Raw genomic sequence first — 14420 nt, forward strand, 5'->3', positions numbered from 1 at the left:
CACACACACACACGCAGGCACGCTGAGGCTGAGATGATTTATAGCCAGCCATGTCTAATGGATTGCTTTGGCACTTGAGAAATTATGAAAAGAAATTAATTAGCCTTTAGTGACCCTGCTGTCCATCTGCTTCTCTCTCTCCTGGCTGAGGTGCTTGGCTGCTCACTTTGGATATAATTACAGACTAAATGGGCTGTGCTTACCTGTCGCAGATTTATCTTCACTAAATCACACGAAAATACCCATGTCGTATCGACGCCGTGCCGCCGTGACATTTTAACGACCCGGCCGTCATTACGGAACGAATAACCAAACATTTATTATTCAACATTTGCAGGTTAAATAACAGCTAACTAATGTAAATGACCTATTGTTCAAATGTGAAAACTGTTACATCGAGCAGCAGCAGCACTTTATTCATAATTAATCGCATTTAAGTGATGATTACGTGTTCATAAAAAGAAAAATACTCACTTATTATTATAGCGTCTGTTAATCAAAATAAACTCAAGAGGTGTAGTGGAAAGCGTGGAGTTAAAGCCCTGAAATAATTAAGAATAAAAAGATTGCTGCTGTAAGTTTTTACAAAAAGAAGTGATTAAACAAATGTCAGAGAACCTGCAGACACCACCAGCCAAAGGTAAACCGGCGAAGGCGAACAGAAAGTGAACAGCAGCTTAGTTCCCCCTCAGTGAGGATTTCTGGTGAATAGCTGTTATTTTCCATCTCTCTTCTAGCTGAATTCACTTGTGAACAAAAACAAAAAAGGCTCAGCTCGGCTAAGAAGCTGTGGGGTTACTGCTCCTCTTTGTCCTTCTCTGTCCTTCCTCCTCTCAGTGTGTCTTTTACTTTTTATGCATGTGAAAAAAAAGGCAAATTCCCTTAGAAATGCCTCTTAATTTTGTGTCCTCAAATAAAGAAAGATGCTTGGACCGGTCGGACAAAACGAGCTAAAACAACACGTCGACCCTCTCCGTTTCAAATAACAGAAGGCAGTCTTTAAATTGGATTGAAATTAGACTTTGCATTTTTTGGCAAGTGTGCAGCTGAGACATGAGCACTTGTTATAAATTATTTTGAGGCTTCCTGTCTCCTGAGCTCTGAAAACCAGCTGGTGTGAGACAAAGAGGAGTCCGTGCGAGTAGCGCTGGAGGAGATGTGATTACGGTCCACTCCAGAATAAGTCTGCACTTCACATCCACACACACATAGAGGCTGTGAGGTTTGTTTGTCTGTGTTTATTTGTATTATGTGTGTAACGCTGACTACTGTGTAGAAGTGTTCATTTCAATCCCCTGATGTTTATCCTGATGTACAAAAAGCTCAGTCAATCTAAAAATGTGCCTATTTTAGAGGCCAATAAACATTTTTTTTTAATATTGCATTACTACTGTACGGCCCCTCTGGTGACAAACCAACAGAGAAACATAATTCGCCTGCAGTTCCCTTCAGCTTTGCAGATTCCCGTCTCCTGTCCTGCATCGTCCCTGTTCTGGTTTTGATTCTCTCTGCTCTCGTCAGTGTAGTTTTTTTTTTGACTGCGGCAGGCTGCTGTGATAAACCCACTGTACACTGTACTCGCTGTGTAATGGAGCATTCAGCAGCTAAGGAGCCAAATATTTATATCCACTGCGCAGCCACAACATTAAAACCACCGACAGCTGAAGTGAATGCCATTGATTATCTCATTACAGTGGCGGCTGTCAGTGAGTGGAATATATTAGGCAGCAAGTGAGCAGCAACCTTTAGCTGAAGTGTTGGAAGCAGGAAAAATGGTCAAGTGTGAGGATCTGAGCGGGTTTGGAGCAGGTCGTGGCTATTAGACGACTGGGTGGGAGCGTCTCTAAAACAGCAGGCCTTGTGAGGTGTTCTTGGTGTAGCTCTGGAATAAATTCAGCTGGGTGTCCTGCCCGATGGTAATGATTCATTGTTAACCAGTTATACATAACTATATATATATGAGGTGTGTCAGAAAAGTTCCAGGACTGATGTCACAAAAGATATATTTCAAACCCAAACTACAAACTACCAGTTTTCAAGACAATCAACCAGCACGTCTACAAAGAGATCCTGCGGCGTTTGCTTCGTTCAGAAGAGGCGAGAGCTGTGGCAGGACGAGTCGTGGCCTCTTCACCATGACAACAACGTCCTGAGCATCCCACAGTTCCTGGCTGAGAAGAACATCTCCGTGCTGGAGCAACCTCCCTACTCACCCCACCAGGCTCCGTGGGATTATTTCCTCTTCCCCAAGCTCAAGGGGGTCATCAAGGGGACCCGTTTAGAAGACGTGGATGAGATCAAGATGGCTGTGACGACAGAGCTGAAGAATCCTTCCAGGAGTGCATGGCGGCGTGGTAGAGAAGTCTGGGGTGAAGCGTTACTTTGAAGGGGAGAACTTGTAGTTTGGATTTGAAATATATCTTTTGTGACACCAGTCCTGGAACTTTTCTGACACACCTCGTCTATTAATCGATAAGGGCGTGCATGCCAGAAAATGTGTTGAACATCAGCTACAACACCTGGCTTTTGCATATGAAACCAGGTTCCTACTGTTTAACACTGCAGTGACCTGAGGATACGCTCACTCAGACTGCCGGCACCTCTGTGTTGGCAAACAGAGAGCATTACGTCAGGTTTATCCCCTAAAGTGGCACCACGAGAAAGTCATTTGTGGTGCTTAATGCCAAGTGGCCAGAGCTCCACTTCTGTAGGCGAGCTGAAGTGCAATAAGCCTTCATCACTGTTGTGGCCGACTGACTGATAATCTATGCTGATGGAGCAACAGGTCACATGATACAGACCACTGGAGTGGCTCATGCTGCGTGACCGCATTCAGAGCAGCTGCATCATGACATGGAATTAAGTCCATCGAGTTCATTTCATGTTACTGATTCATCAGTTACTGACTGATCAGGCTACAGAATATTCAGGAAAGAAATGTGTTTGCATCCCTCCCCTGGCCTTCATATGGGTCTTTCTTAGAGATGTACCACCTATCTGAACATCTCTGTCATAGCAAAACCATTACCGGATGCACTGCAAATGTTCTTTAGGAATGGTTTGGAGGGTGTGACAAAGAGTTCAAGGTGTTGACATGGCCGCCAAATGCCAAATCTATCATGTGTGGGATGTGCTGGAAAGTTGAATCCATGGAGGCCCCACTTCACGACTTCTGGTTCTTAAAGGATCTGCTGGTGATGTTTTTGTGCCTGATACCACAGGACGCCTTCAGAGGTCTGTGGAGTCCAGGCCTCAGTGAGCTGTCATTTTGACATCATGAGTATTAGGTAGATGGTTTTAATATTTGTTTCCAAGCCAGCTGACGGATATTAATTCCGTGTTAATGTAAATACAAATCGTCCAAAAAAAAATCACTTATTTCAGCTTTTAAAACATTGCGTACTGATGGAGCGAATTGAAGAGAAAAAAAAAATGGCATAAATGATAGAATGACAAAGACGGATAGAGAAGAGTGAGTCAGCCGGAGAGACAAAAGAGACAGAGGGAGGGTGAGCAACATGGAGGGATTATTAGCTACTCTATGCAGGGATTAGGGAGGAATGCTGAGGTCTGACACACCAGAATGTGATCTGGCTCTGGCTTAGAGTCACTTTGCTCTCCTCCACTTCCTCTGGTCTGCTCTGCAGGTACACACCAGCTACCAGCCCATATAAGTTCAGTGCTGTCACATAACTCATCTGCCTCACACACACACACACACACACACACACACATGCCTCACAGCTTACCTCACCAGGCTCACACATCGAGGTGTTCGGTGGGTGGTACAGTTGGTGCACGATCCAATTTCTATGGATTTTCCACCCTGGATGCTGCAGCAGAACAAATCCAATGTTTTTTTCTAGCTGACTGGAGATCATGAACACTGTATTCTTTCCAGATGAAGCAGTTGTAGCACATAAACTCTGCTGAGACTCACACACATTTACACAGTGGCGCACCAACCGAGCGTGCAGGGTTTTTTTTTTAAAGTGAAATATGTGATAGCTCCGGTAAAAGCGCATCATGTAGTTTTGACAAATACCCCACCAGCCACCTTCCTCCTCCTCCGCCTCTGACTCTGTCTCCACCTCTCCTGCAGATCTGACTTCGACCTGGACTATGACAGCTATCACGAGGACTACTATGACAGGTACTGTCAGAAGGCTATGCATGGCGGCTCACACACATTGTTGCTTGTCTGCCTGCCACACGAGGCTAAAGGAAGGAGCTAAAGCGGATTCTTCATCCTGACTGTCTCCAGCAGCCTCCGCTCCCCGTCGCTGTCTGCCGCACAGCTGTCAGTCATGCTGTCTGTTGTTGCTCAACAGCAAGGGGCTCAGTAGTCGCACACCTGCAGACATACTCACAAATACAGAACACAGCACACTTAAGTGCATCCAAACAGTGGATTTGCAATGTGTCGTCCCATTTAGGGGTACGCATTTGAGAAGACTTGAATCTCCAATGCAATAGATTGAGCCTTTCTTGCATCATACAGCACAAAGTGACCCTAATGTACTGATGTGTTAACATGTTAACCACAAGTAGAACACCTACAACAGCTTCACCTCTGCCTGACTTGGATTTTGAAGTTTCAAAGCTCTACCGGACCAACGGACAACATTTGTCCAAAGAAAATCCATCATTTGGGGTTTCAAAGCCACTGATGTTCTTTTCATACTTATCAAACCTTTAAGTGACCAGTTACACCTGTTATGGAAACATCTGCTTTTTAATGCTTCTCCACAAATTGATTTTTTTTATTCTTTTTTAAGTTCAGTTAGCTGCCAATTACAAATCTATGTGCTGAAAACCATGAACTGAATTCATGTTCTGGTGTTTTAACTTTACCGAAATTCATAAGAAGCTACTACTGCTGGGACAAAATGGTAAGAAAGAAAAAAAAAACGTTCATAAAGGACTAAGAAAAACCTTCATTTAATCATTTAATTGATTCATATCTAACTAAAAGGCATCAATAACTATAGCTGGTTCTGTTTTTTAATGTGTGAATGACTGTTTCTGTTGTAAAGTTGCCACAAGTTTAAGTTTTTTATTTCATTCATCACAAATTTCAGATGCTTCAGGAGCATGACAACTGAAAACTGACTTTATGCTCTGGTGTCTTCCCTTTAGCTGAATTTAGGACGTGCGAAACAAACTAGAATTAGAATTAGAATAAAACTTTATTGATCCCTTCGGTACAAAACTTCAGGGAAATTGCTACAGCAGAAAAAACAACACCAACACAAAATCAGCAACAACAGCAACAATAATAACAGTAATAATAATAATAACAACACTGGATATAGTAACATAACTACTATTTCAATCTGCGAATTAATAAGATTAAAATTAAATTGAACATCCCTGTCAAACGTGACTGTTTCTGTTGTAAAAATGTCAACGATCTCAACTTGTTTTCACTTCATTCTTTTGAACTTGCTGCTCCTGAAGCTGCCTAAACAAGTTGAAAACAACCGTAATGTGGAGTTAAATGAGGCCTCTTGTAAACAATGAAATCCAGTTTATTGCTTGCGACTTATCACGACCTCTCGGCTCTGCGGTTACGTAGCTTGCGGTGTGCGTTTGTACTGTAAGTGCAGGTGTACGGTAGACGAGGTAGTTAGCTGAGCTCACGGTGGCTCTGTATTATTGGTCATCCACTGAAATTGCTCTGGGACCTTCCTGTGTCCCCCAGGCCTCGCTCATAAACACTCCACTCAGCACATCTGAATAAAAGACGGCAGTCACATTACGCACACACACAAAGAATACATACACCCCGTTCCTATTGCTTTTCTCGCACATATCGATGCTCTGTTGCTCTGAGTATTAACTGTCATCATTTCTTTGTTTTATATTTTCATGAGGTTTTCCTAGCTCTGCATTTTTCTGCCTTTGCTCAGGGGGGAACGCTCACTGCTGATTTTCAATTTGTTTTTAACACAGTGCATGATTATTCCCCATGCTGTTGGCTAGCACTACTGACAGCTGTGTGTGTGTGTGTGTGTGTGTGTGTGTGTGTGTGTGTGTGCGCGCTTGCCTCTGGGTTTGAGTGAGCGCGGACTCTGTTTGTGTGTGTGTGTGTTGTTTGTGCGCATCGATATGCGGGGAAAGAGAGAAATGACTGTTTTTGTCCGCTGTCCTCTTGTGCAAACACGAAAGTAAAGTGTCTTTCAACATTCAGATAACAGCTCGAGCTGACAAAGCTGCTTTCCGTGTGGGGTCTAATCCATAGAGACAAACACTCTCTCACACACACTCACACACTTTTCTGTAATCCTCACTCGTCTACCGTCTCTCATTGTCTGAGCCTCCTTTCTCTGAGATGACACTTCAAAGCCGGTGTAACAACACATTGTCTATCTGCCCCTGCAAACTGCTCTAAAAGACTTTAAACTCCCCTAAGTCTTTGGTCTCTATGTCTCCCCACATGGACAATGCTCAAAGCCTCTAATCTTACACACTTATGGTGGCCTAATGCACTTCATCCTTATGTGACATTGTGATGCTTTTTTGTCTGCGTGTGTGTGTGTGTGTGTTGTGGAAGTACACAGTCTGTGTGGAAATCTTTGCATCAAGTAGAGGCTTCGTCGACTATAACGGAAAACAATACAGAAAACTTTTCAGGAAGCCAGGCTGTGTCTGACGGACTGGTTAACAGCTCAATCACTAAATCTACATTAGTGTCCAAGTCAAAGTCCTTGCAGCTGACAGCTTGTCTGCGTGTTGCTGGCTTGTTATATGCAGCAGAGGAGCTTTCACACTCCTGCTTTTCAGGCACCATTTAGGCTGTGCTGCTCAGACTGTCCTTGATCCAGAAATATCCAGAGTGCGACTCGATCCAGTTGGATCGCTGTTACCGCACAAATTTGTGACGCGTCTAAAATTATTCTGAATTTGCGTTCAGACCTTTTGCTCTTTCAGTTAATTTTTCTAACCGAGTCACTGAATCTGTTAATCATCTACACAAAAAGTAAAAAACATTCATAGATTTGGTTTTCTCTGTTCCTCCCGCTTCCTGCTAGTTTGCCCAGTGATGACTGGTTGGTTTCACCTGGTCAGTGGGTCAGTGAGTGTTGAGGTCAGCCTCTTTTCCAACCACAGCATCACTTCTGTTTCTGCTGAAACACACACGCACAAACACCAAGTGTCGTTTCTGTAACCACTATAGAGTTTGACTGCGATACAGCCCCTGTCACCAGCACTACCAGCCTGGAGGGGAGCTATTGATTGGCCCTGACAGAACCAATTACATTCAGTGACAGATAGAGACATGGAGCTGTCCACGGGGAGGAGGCAAGAGCCAGAGTGAGACAATTTCACTCTCTGGCTCTTGATAGATAGAAAATAAAAGACAAAAGGAACACAGAATGTACGTGTATACATCCATATGTAGCTATAAGATGCTCGACCAGCTGCTTCTCTTCATGTTTTAGTTTAACCCTGTTCAGGACATTTGGGGTCTTTTGGTTTAGATGACAGGTGTTGTTTTTTAGTTTTGAAGATCCATCCATCCATCATCTATACACCGCTTAATCCTCACTAGGGTCGCGGGGGGGCTGGAGCCTATCCCAGCTGACTCAGGGTGAAGGCAGGGGACACCTGGACAGGTCGCTTAGAGACAGACAACCAAGCACACTCACATTCACACCTACGGACAATTTAGAATCACCAATTAACCTCAACATGTTTTTGGACCTTGTGGGAGGAAGCCGGAGAACCCGGAGAGAACCCACGCTGCACGGGGAGAACATGGAGACTCCACACAGAAAGATCCCGGTGCCCCCACTGGGACGCGAACCGGCAACCTTCTTGCTGCGAGGCAACAGTGCTACCAACTGCGTTACCTTGCAGCTAGTTTTGAAGATGTTTTTTAAATTTGTCATGCATTTGGAACCAAAAATACATCAACTTATCAGGATTTTATTTAACATAGTATAAAAGTCTATAATGAATACCAAGAAGTATTTTGCATATATTCTTTCTTGGGGTCCAATAGACCCAGAAAGACTTCTACATATGGCAACAAGAAAGTCCCAAATAGGGTTAAATGTCTTTTTCCAGTAGGTATCATCTCGGCTGTGGCTCAGGTGGTAGAGCAGGTTGTCCTCTGATCGTAAGGTTGGCGGTTTGATCTCCGCCCCCTCCACAGTCGAAGTGTCCTTGGGCAAGACACTGAACCCGAAGTTGAAACATTGCAAACCGCTTTGAGTGCCGCAAAGGTAGAAAAGCGCTGTATAAGTGCAGACCATTTACCATTTCTTTAAGCTAGAAGTGGGTGTGATCAAGTGCTAATACATAAAGTTGGTTATGAATGTTAAGATATATTTTAAGAAATGGATACCCATTTTTCTGCCAAATAATTAGCTTAATTTTACTTTTGCAAGTAATACGTGAGCTCAAAATACATGTAGCCAAAAATGAGCTTGTCCTTAATTTCAATAAGCAGTAAAATTGACAAAAAATTGTATTCAAATCAGAACCTATCACTACTAATCTCACCACCTCTCTGTTCTGAGCTGGTTCAGATACATTTTGTTATTCCCGGTTTGACCGTCGCACTGCGCCCTGAATCCGTTTGCTGTGCGAGTGAAGGTTAGAGCAGCCTTTTGATTGTGAAACTTTCCACACCTGTTGGCTTTAATGTCGGCTCTGAAGCCTTTGAACTTAGAGCAGCAGCTGTAGACAGCTCAACAAAAAAAAAATCATCTTTTGTACTGTCCATCTATCTGCTCGGTTATTTTCACAGATATGTGTCAGGATAGATTGTTTCCAACTTTTTTGTGAAGAGGCTGTTTTTCATTCTCATTTTCAGACAGACACTTGGATCGCACAAAACCACACAGAGAACAATAAACGCAGGAGGAACAGTTAGCTAAAATGAGTCTATTTGTTTTCTTAATCTGCAGGGTGTACGACTACCAGCGTGTGCCAGCATCCCTCTCTCCTCTACCCCTGGGACCCAGCCTGGCCAAGCGATCCCGCTCCTCCTCCTACTCCTCCGGGCACAGACGCAGCCGAGACAGAACCCACTCCAAAAGCTCCAGAGCCCACTCCACTAACTCAACCACAGCCAAGTGTGAGTGAAAGGAATTTGCCGCAGATGAGATTTGCTTGCACTTACCTGCTCGAAACCGAAAAGCACGACTATCTTCTAGGTCTTACGGGAAGATAGAATGAGATGCTGCAGGTTCCCTCTGGTGAACGGACTACTCAAACTCCAAGCGTTTAAACTTTAATGCACTGAATGTATCTGTTAAAGAGCAGCCATGCAGTGTGTGATGCTGAACAAACCACGCAGAAGGAAAAAATATCTGTATTCCAGCCAGGATTGCCTAAATCTGGGCCTGGGTGGTTAAATCAGAAACAAATAAGTATCTCTGCACATGCAGCATGAATTGTATGATATCTCAGACAACAACAATGTGTTAATTAAAATCCCCCAAATGGCCTTTATGCAATGGCTCAAGCTAATTTAAAATTTTGGAAACCACACGTATCCATCTCCTTCATTCACATCTGTATGCTGCGTATGCGCCCGGAGCTTGAAATGGTCAGTTAAGCTCAGCACAAGGGCGGTCATTTCCTGGAGTCGCACTGTGAAGAAAAGACTCCAGGAAGTCACTGCTTCTGGTCAAGAAATAGCAACGCACATAGCAGCTTGTAAAAACCACAACCGAGCATTTTCACACTTACTTTAGCACCAATTAAACAAAACAAAAAAAACCCACAAATGAATTATTAATCCTAAGTGTTCCTGTAAAAAGCAGCTGTTTGTCTTTTTTTTGAAGATGTCTCATCCAAGAGGTTTCTTACAAAAAGAGAAGTCCTGTTGCTTTTTCCTACAGCCTACAGCTTGATCATTAGTGAGCTTTAGAGGTGCAGACAGATTGTGTCTGGACAGAGCAAGACGAGCTGTTTCCCCTGTTTTTTTGCTCTTTATGCTGTGGCTTCATATTCCCTTTACAGACACGACAGTGGATTTCCCAAAATGCTGAACTCTAAACGACATTATCAGCTCTGTGGTTTTTATATATATGGTTGGAGTACATTTAAAACTCTCCCCAAAGATATTTCCCGGCTGTGTAATTTCCTAATGTCACTTACATTCTCTCGCTCTGTGTCCCTGCAGTGGGGATGGAAGAGTTGCAGGTGATTAAAAAGGAGCTGACTCTGATAAAGACACAGATCGATGGGCTGCTTGACAGTCTTGACAGGATGGACACACAGAGGAATGACCACAAAGGTGAGACGCTCATTCAGAAAGACAGTGGAGGCAGGTGGGTGTGAGATCAAATGATAGATAATCTATCCGCGCATCAAAATCATTTTGAGGCAGACTCCGGCGATATGCCACTTTCAGATTTCTGCTTGATTAGCTCCTCCAGTCACAACCCCAATCAAAATGACTCAGGATGTGTGCTGCGGGGAAAGTAGAGGAGGGGGAAGGAAAACGCACTGCACGGATGGAACCACTCCTGTTTTACCTGACAAATCAATTATTTTCCTCCAGTCAGGATATTTTTTTTTATTCTTTTCAAAGTTGAATCCAGGGCGTCGAGTGGAAGTGTGTGGATTTAGTGGTGGCGAGCAAATTATGGAACATGCTGAACAAACAGTGCGGTTGAAGTAACTGACTGATGGAGCTTCAGAAAACACATAAATTATCAGGGACCAGGAGCGGCACCTCCAAAGAGGTGGGAGTGGTGTTGCTGCCCTCATGTGGACGTTTGAGCATCTGCCAGGGAACGACCAGGCCAAAGCTTCATTATCCTCCCTAAGGAAAGTGTTTTAACTGCAGCCTTAATTAAACTGATTATAAACTGGAACACAGTTTACGCCACTCAATCGGTGCAGTCCGACTCCGCTACACTCAAGCGTTATTGACTCGAGAGTGTTTTAACCTCGAACCTTGGAGTCATTATCATCACATCGGACCGCGTACGCAAAGTGTGCTAAAGAGAAGACGTGACCTAGTCCCTCTGCAGTTTAGCAGCGTGTGGATGTGCAGAAAAGTATGAGTGTGTGTGTTCTACTTTGGATGACCTTGGACGATTGATAGCCCTCATCTTCATATTAATTTATCTCCGGCTCTGCTTGATTCCCCTGTCCCTCACCATCTAGCTCTGCTGTCTCTCACCTCCCTCTCGCTATCTCCACATCCGTCCTTCATCTTGTCACTCCCACTCCTGTTTTCTGCCTGTCATCTTGTACAAAGTCAGCGAAACGTCGTCGACCCACGGTGTACGTTCTTCCACTCACGACCCGAGAAACTGTTTTTCTCTAATTTGTGCATTCCTGCGTTCCAGGTTCTCCTCTTAGAGAGGACAGTCCAGTTGGTTCGCCGTATCCTCTGTCGGCCAGCAGCCCAGAGCACTCCCTCTCCTCCCTCTCCCCTCCCAGCTCCCGCCATCGAATCCACAGGGAGAGCCCCGAGCTGAGGGAGCCCGATGACGACCACCACACGGTGAGACTGAGCCCCAGTGAAGGATGCTCTCTTGGTTTTATGGTCAATAGAGCAAACAGTAATTTCTGGTGGTATTGAGACACATTACCAAGCCTGTCTCACTGTCTTGAGCAGGAGTTTTTTCTATGTCCAAACCCTGTTTTGTGTGAATCTGTTGCCCATAAAGTTGGAATAATTTTTGTTTTCAGACACATTCCTCTTTTTATTTCTGTTCATACACATCACTTCTGACCAGGTGCAATGATACTGAGTCCCAGTTACCCATGTTCTAACTTTGGGATCTGCCCATCGACACCATCAACCAGCTTGTGGACAGTATGCCACCATGTCTTAACGCATTGATCCATGTCAGGGGTGGCCAGACTCAATATTAGTGACTGAGTGGCATTTAAAAGAGTAATAGTGGACATTCTAATGCATCTCAAATATGTGTTTCCTGTTATATGACCAAGGTGGACAAATTAAAACAAAACCCTTAATCTATTTGTTCAATACCTCCAATTTAGTTTAAGTCTGAATACACAGTTTGCAAAAGTTAATTGTTGTACGTGTTGTGTGTATTTTGTGATATCAATAAAGTTTTGAGAAGATATACACGTCATCTATCAAGAATAAATCCCATTATTACAACCATTCCATGAGAAGAGGTTAAAAAAAGTATTTTATTCCAACTTTATGGGCAACCGTGTGTTTATAATAGGAGAGAATAACTATTACAGAATTTTAAGAAAACATTATTTTGGTTTGAAAATCACACAGACAATACGAGCACATGATACATGTGAGGTACGTGGACACGGAACAGGACTCTCCCACTGTGTAATCCAGTTATACCTACACAATGAAATTTTCCTGAGTCATCCTGAGCTCGCGGTTAATGAAGTGCCTCTTTGTTTTTCCTCTCGCTGCCTGTCTGTCTGTCTGTCACAGATGAGCAACCACAGCTCTGACCCCGAGGAGGAAATATGAGGAAGGAATAGAAGAAAACGACGTGGATTAAGTGCCAAACATGGAGGAAGAGAACACAAACCCATCGAGATAACACCCATATCAGAGGGTGCACATATCAGATGATATAATGCGTTTATTTGCGTCACAGCAGCAGCTTGATTTTTTTTTCCAGAAACACCGACACAGGTCACTTAGACACATACATCAGCAGCATATCTGACTGACATGAATTCTTTAGGTCGGCCTGAGAGCATGTGAGCGGGACAGTGATCCTATCTAGAAAGTAATTATAAAGAACAGCTGGAAGCAGAGCGGTGAATTTAACCTACCTACTTGAAATTAACCTATTCTTCGCAGTGGATTTGCATAAACAGCAGTACTCCAGGTTTAATCCAACCACGGTGGTGGTGTAATGCAGTAATTAAAACAAAAATGGTACCAGCTTATCTTTTTAGAGTAAAGTTCTCTTTTGAAAACACATGCCAGCATCGAACAACACGCACAATAATCATTTATTTATAGTGTTGATGGGAGAGTTTCTCGAAAGAAAGACAAAAATTAAGCTTCCAAAAATTCAATTTCTGTAGTTTTTTAGCTGGAAATATTAACGCAGCATGGGCCGACGTACACATCAGCTTGTAGTCGTGTTTCAAAATAAAACTATATCTGGAATATTTTGCAGAAAAATTAGGATCCACTCTCTCAAAGTATTTTGAAACCTGCTCACTCTCTTTTGTTGCTGTTCAGCTCACGATATTTCTTTTATTACAAACCTGTTAGATATCACAGTTTAGCTGGACGATCATTCAGGATGGACGAAGGTTGTTTTCTGCTTTTACGTATCGGTACGCTCCTTTAGAATGTGTAACATCTCTGAAATGACATGTTTCAACCCGTCACACCTTTCAGATGTACAAGTACTTTCTCTGTGTTAAGTGTATTAGAGGAATGTCACAACTCTCTTCCGCTATGTATTTGGCACTTTTAAGATGTGCGGAGGCCCAGGTCAGTGTGTAATATTGTGTATTATTGTATACTTTACTGTACTTGTTTAGCTGTCTGATTTTAATCTTGCTTTAGGACTTCTCATGTGTTTTTTAAAGGGAAAAATAATGATGTTATTATAATTCCTATGGTGTTACATGTTTTTGTTTGCATTCTTAAGATAAGCCAAGTGGAAATACTCATTGTCACAGTAGTAAAAGTATTTTCATATTGAGTATAAATGCAGTTTGTGGTGGTGTGTGTTTTATTCTAAAAACAGAGGAAAGGAGTAGCGAAGAAACGAACACTGGGAGAAACACAAAATGAAGATCAATAGTTGTTTAATTTAATCCAGCTGGAAACCTTGAGACTATTGAAAACAATACGATTACTGGTTCCACACCATAATCCGTACAGAACTGAGGAGAGCTGGTAAGCAAACATCACCTCGCTTGCAGGGAGTCGGAGCCGATCCACAACATCTCTTTTTACTCTCTGCTCAGATGATTTTATCCAGAGGTCAATCTGACCCTCAGGAGATTGTGCACAGCAGCATTCGTAATGTGCGCGCAGCTTTGAGGGCAACTGTGTGATCCCATACATGATACATGAACTGAACTCCGGCACGTCCCACTCCGAGCAAGTTGGCCATGCAGCACTGAAGAGACTCTCTCTGAACCTCTTGTGTCATAATGCAGCAACATGGCAGCTGCACGGGTCAGAGGCAGGTAGAGGATTCAATTTACCAAAGACAGATGGCAAAAAAAGAATCCAGTGCAGTGTTTGAAGTCTGAGTCTCATGGTATCCTGATGCTAAACAACCTCATTTTATACAAAAAGCAGCATCTCCACCTCCGTCCCAGGAACAGCTTTACAGAGCTGAGATACGACAGCCACATGAGGAGACGATGGCCTGCACTAGCTTTCAGTTCAGTGTACGTGATGGTGACCTATGAGAGATGAAAACAACCTGAACAAGGGAGATTCATGTTGCTCGATTAGAACATTA

The 14420-nt window shown here is 43.3% G+C and overlaps 2 protein-coding genes across 2 annotated transcripts in view; both read left to right on the plus strand.

The window, feature by feature from the left end:
- LOC103372225 (heterogeneous nuclear ribonucleoproteins C1/C2-like) overlaps nucleotides 1-12714 on the plus strand; it is a 39784-nt gene extending 27070 nt beyond the window's left edge. The window contains exons 3-7 of the mRNA XM_008301801.1: nucleotides 4103-4153; nucleotides 8919-9088; nucleotides 10142-10255; nucleotides 11319-11476; nucleotides 12407-12714. Coding sequence (XP_008300023.1) covers nucleotides 4103-4153; nucleotides 8919-9088; nucleotides 10142-10255; nucleotides 11319-11476; nucleotides 12407-12445 — 532 coding nt within the window. The 3' untranslated portion in view covers nucleotides 12446-12714. The remainder of the gene's footprint in view (nucleotides 1-4102; nucleotides 4154-8918; nucleotides 9089-10141; nucleotides 10256-11318; nucleotides 11477-12406) is intronic.
- The window catches only part of cyba (cytochrome b-245, alpha polypeptide), a 26320-nt gene continuing 18959 nt past the window's right edge, over nucleotides 7060-14420 (plus strand). Inside the window, exons 1-2 of the mRNA XM_008301800.1 lie at nucleotides 7060-7066; nucleotides 12723-12729. The gene's annotated coding sequence lies outside the window, so the exon portion shown is untranslated. The remainder of the gene's footprint in view (nucleotides 7067-12722; nucleotides 12730-14420) is intronic.

The sequence above is a fragment of the Stegastes partitus genome, unplaced genomic scaffold (assembly GCF_000690725.1).
Source record: "Stegastes partitus isolate 25-593 unplaced genomic scaffold, Stegastes_partitus-1.0.2 Scaffold1716, whole genome shotgun sequence".
Classification (NCBI taxonomy): Eukaryota; Metazoa; Chordata; class Actinopteri; family Pomacentridae; genus Stegastes; species Stegastes partitus.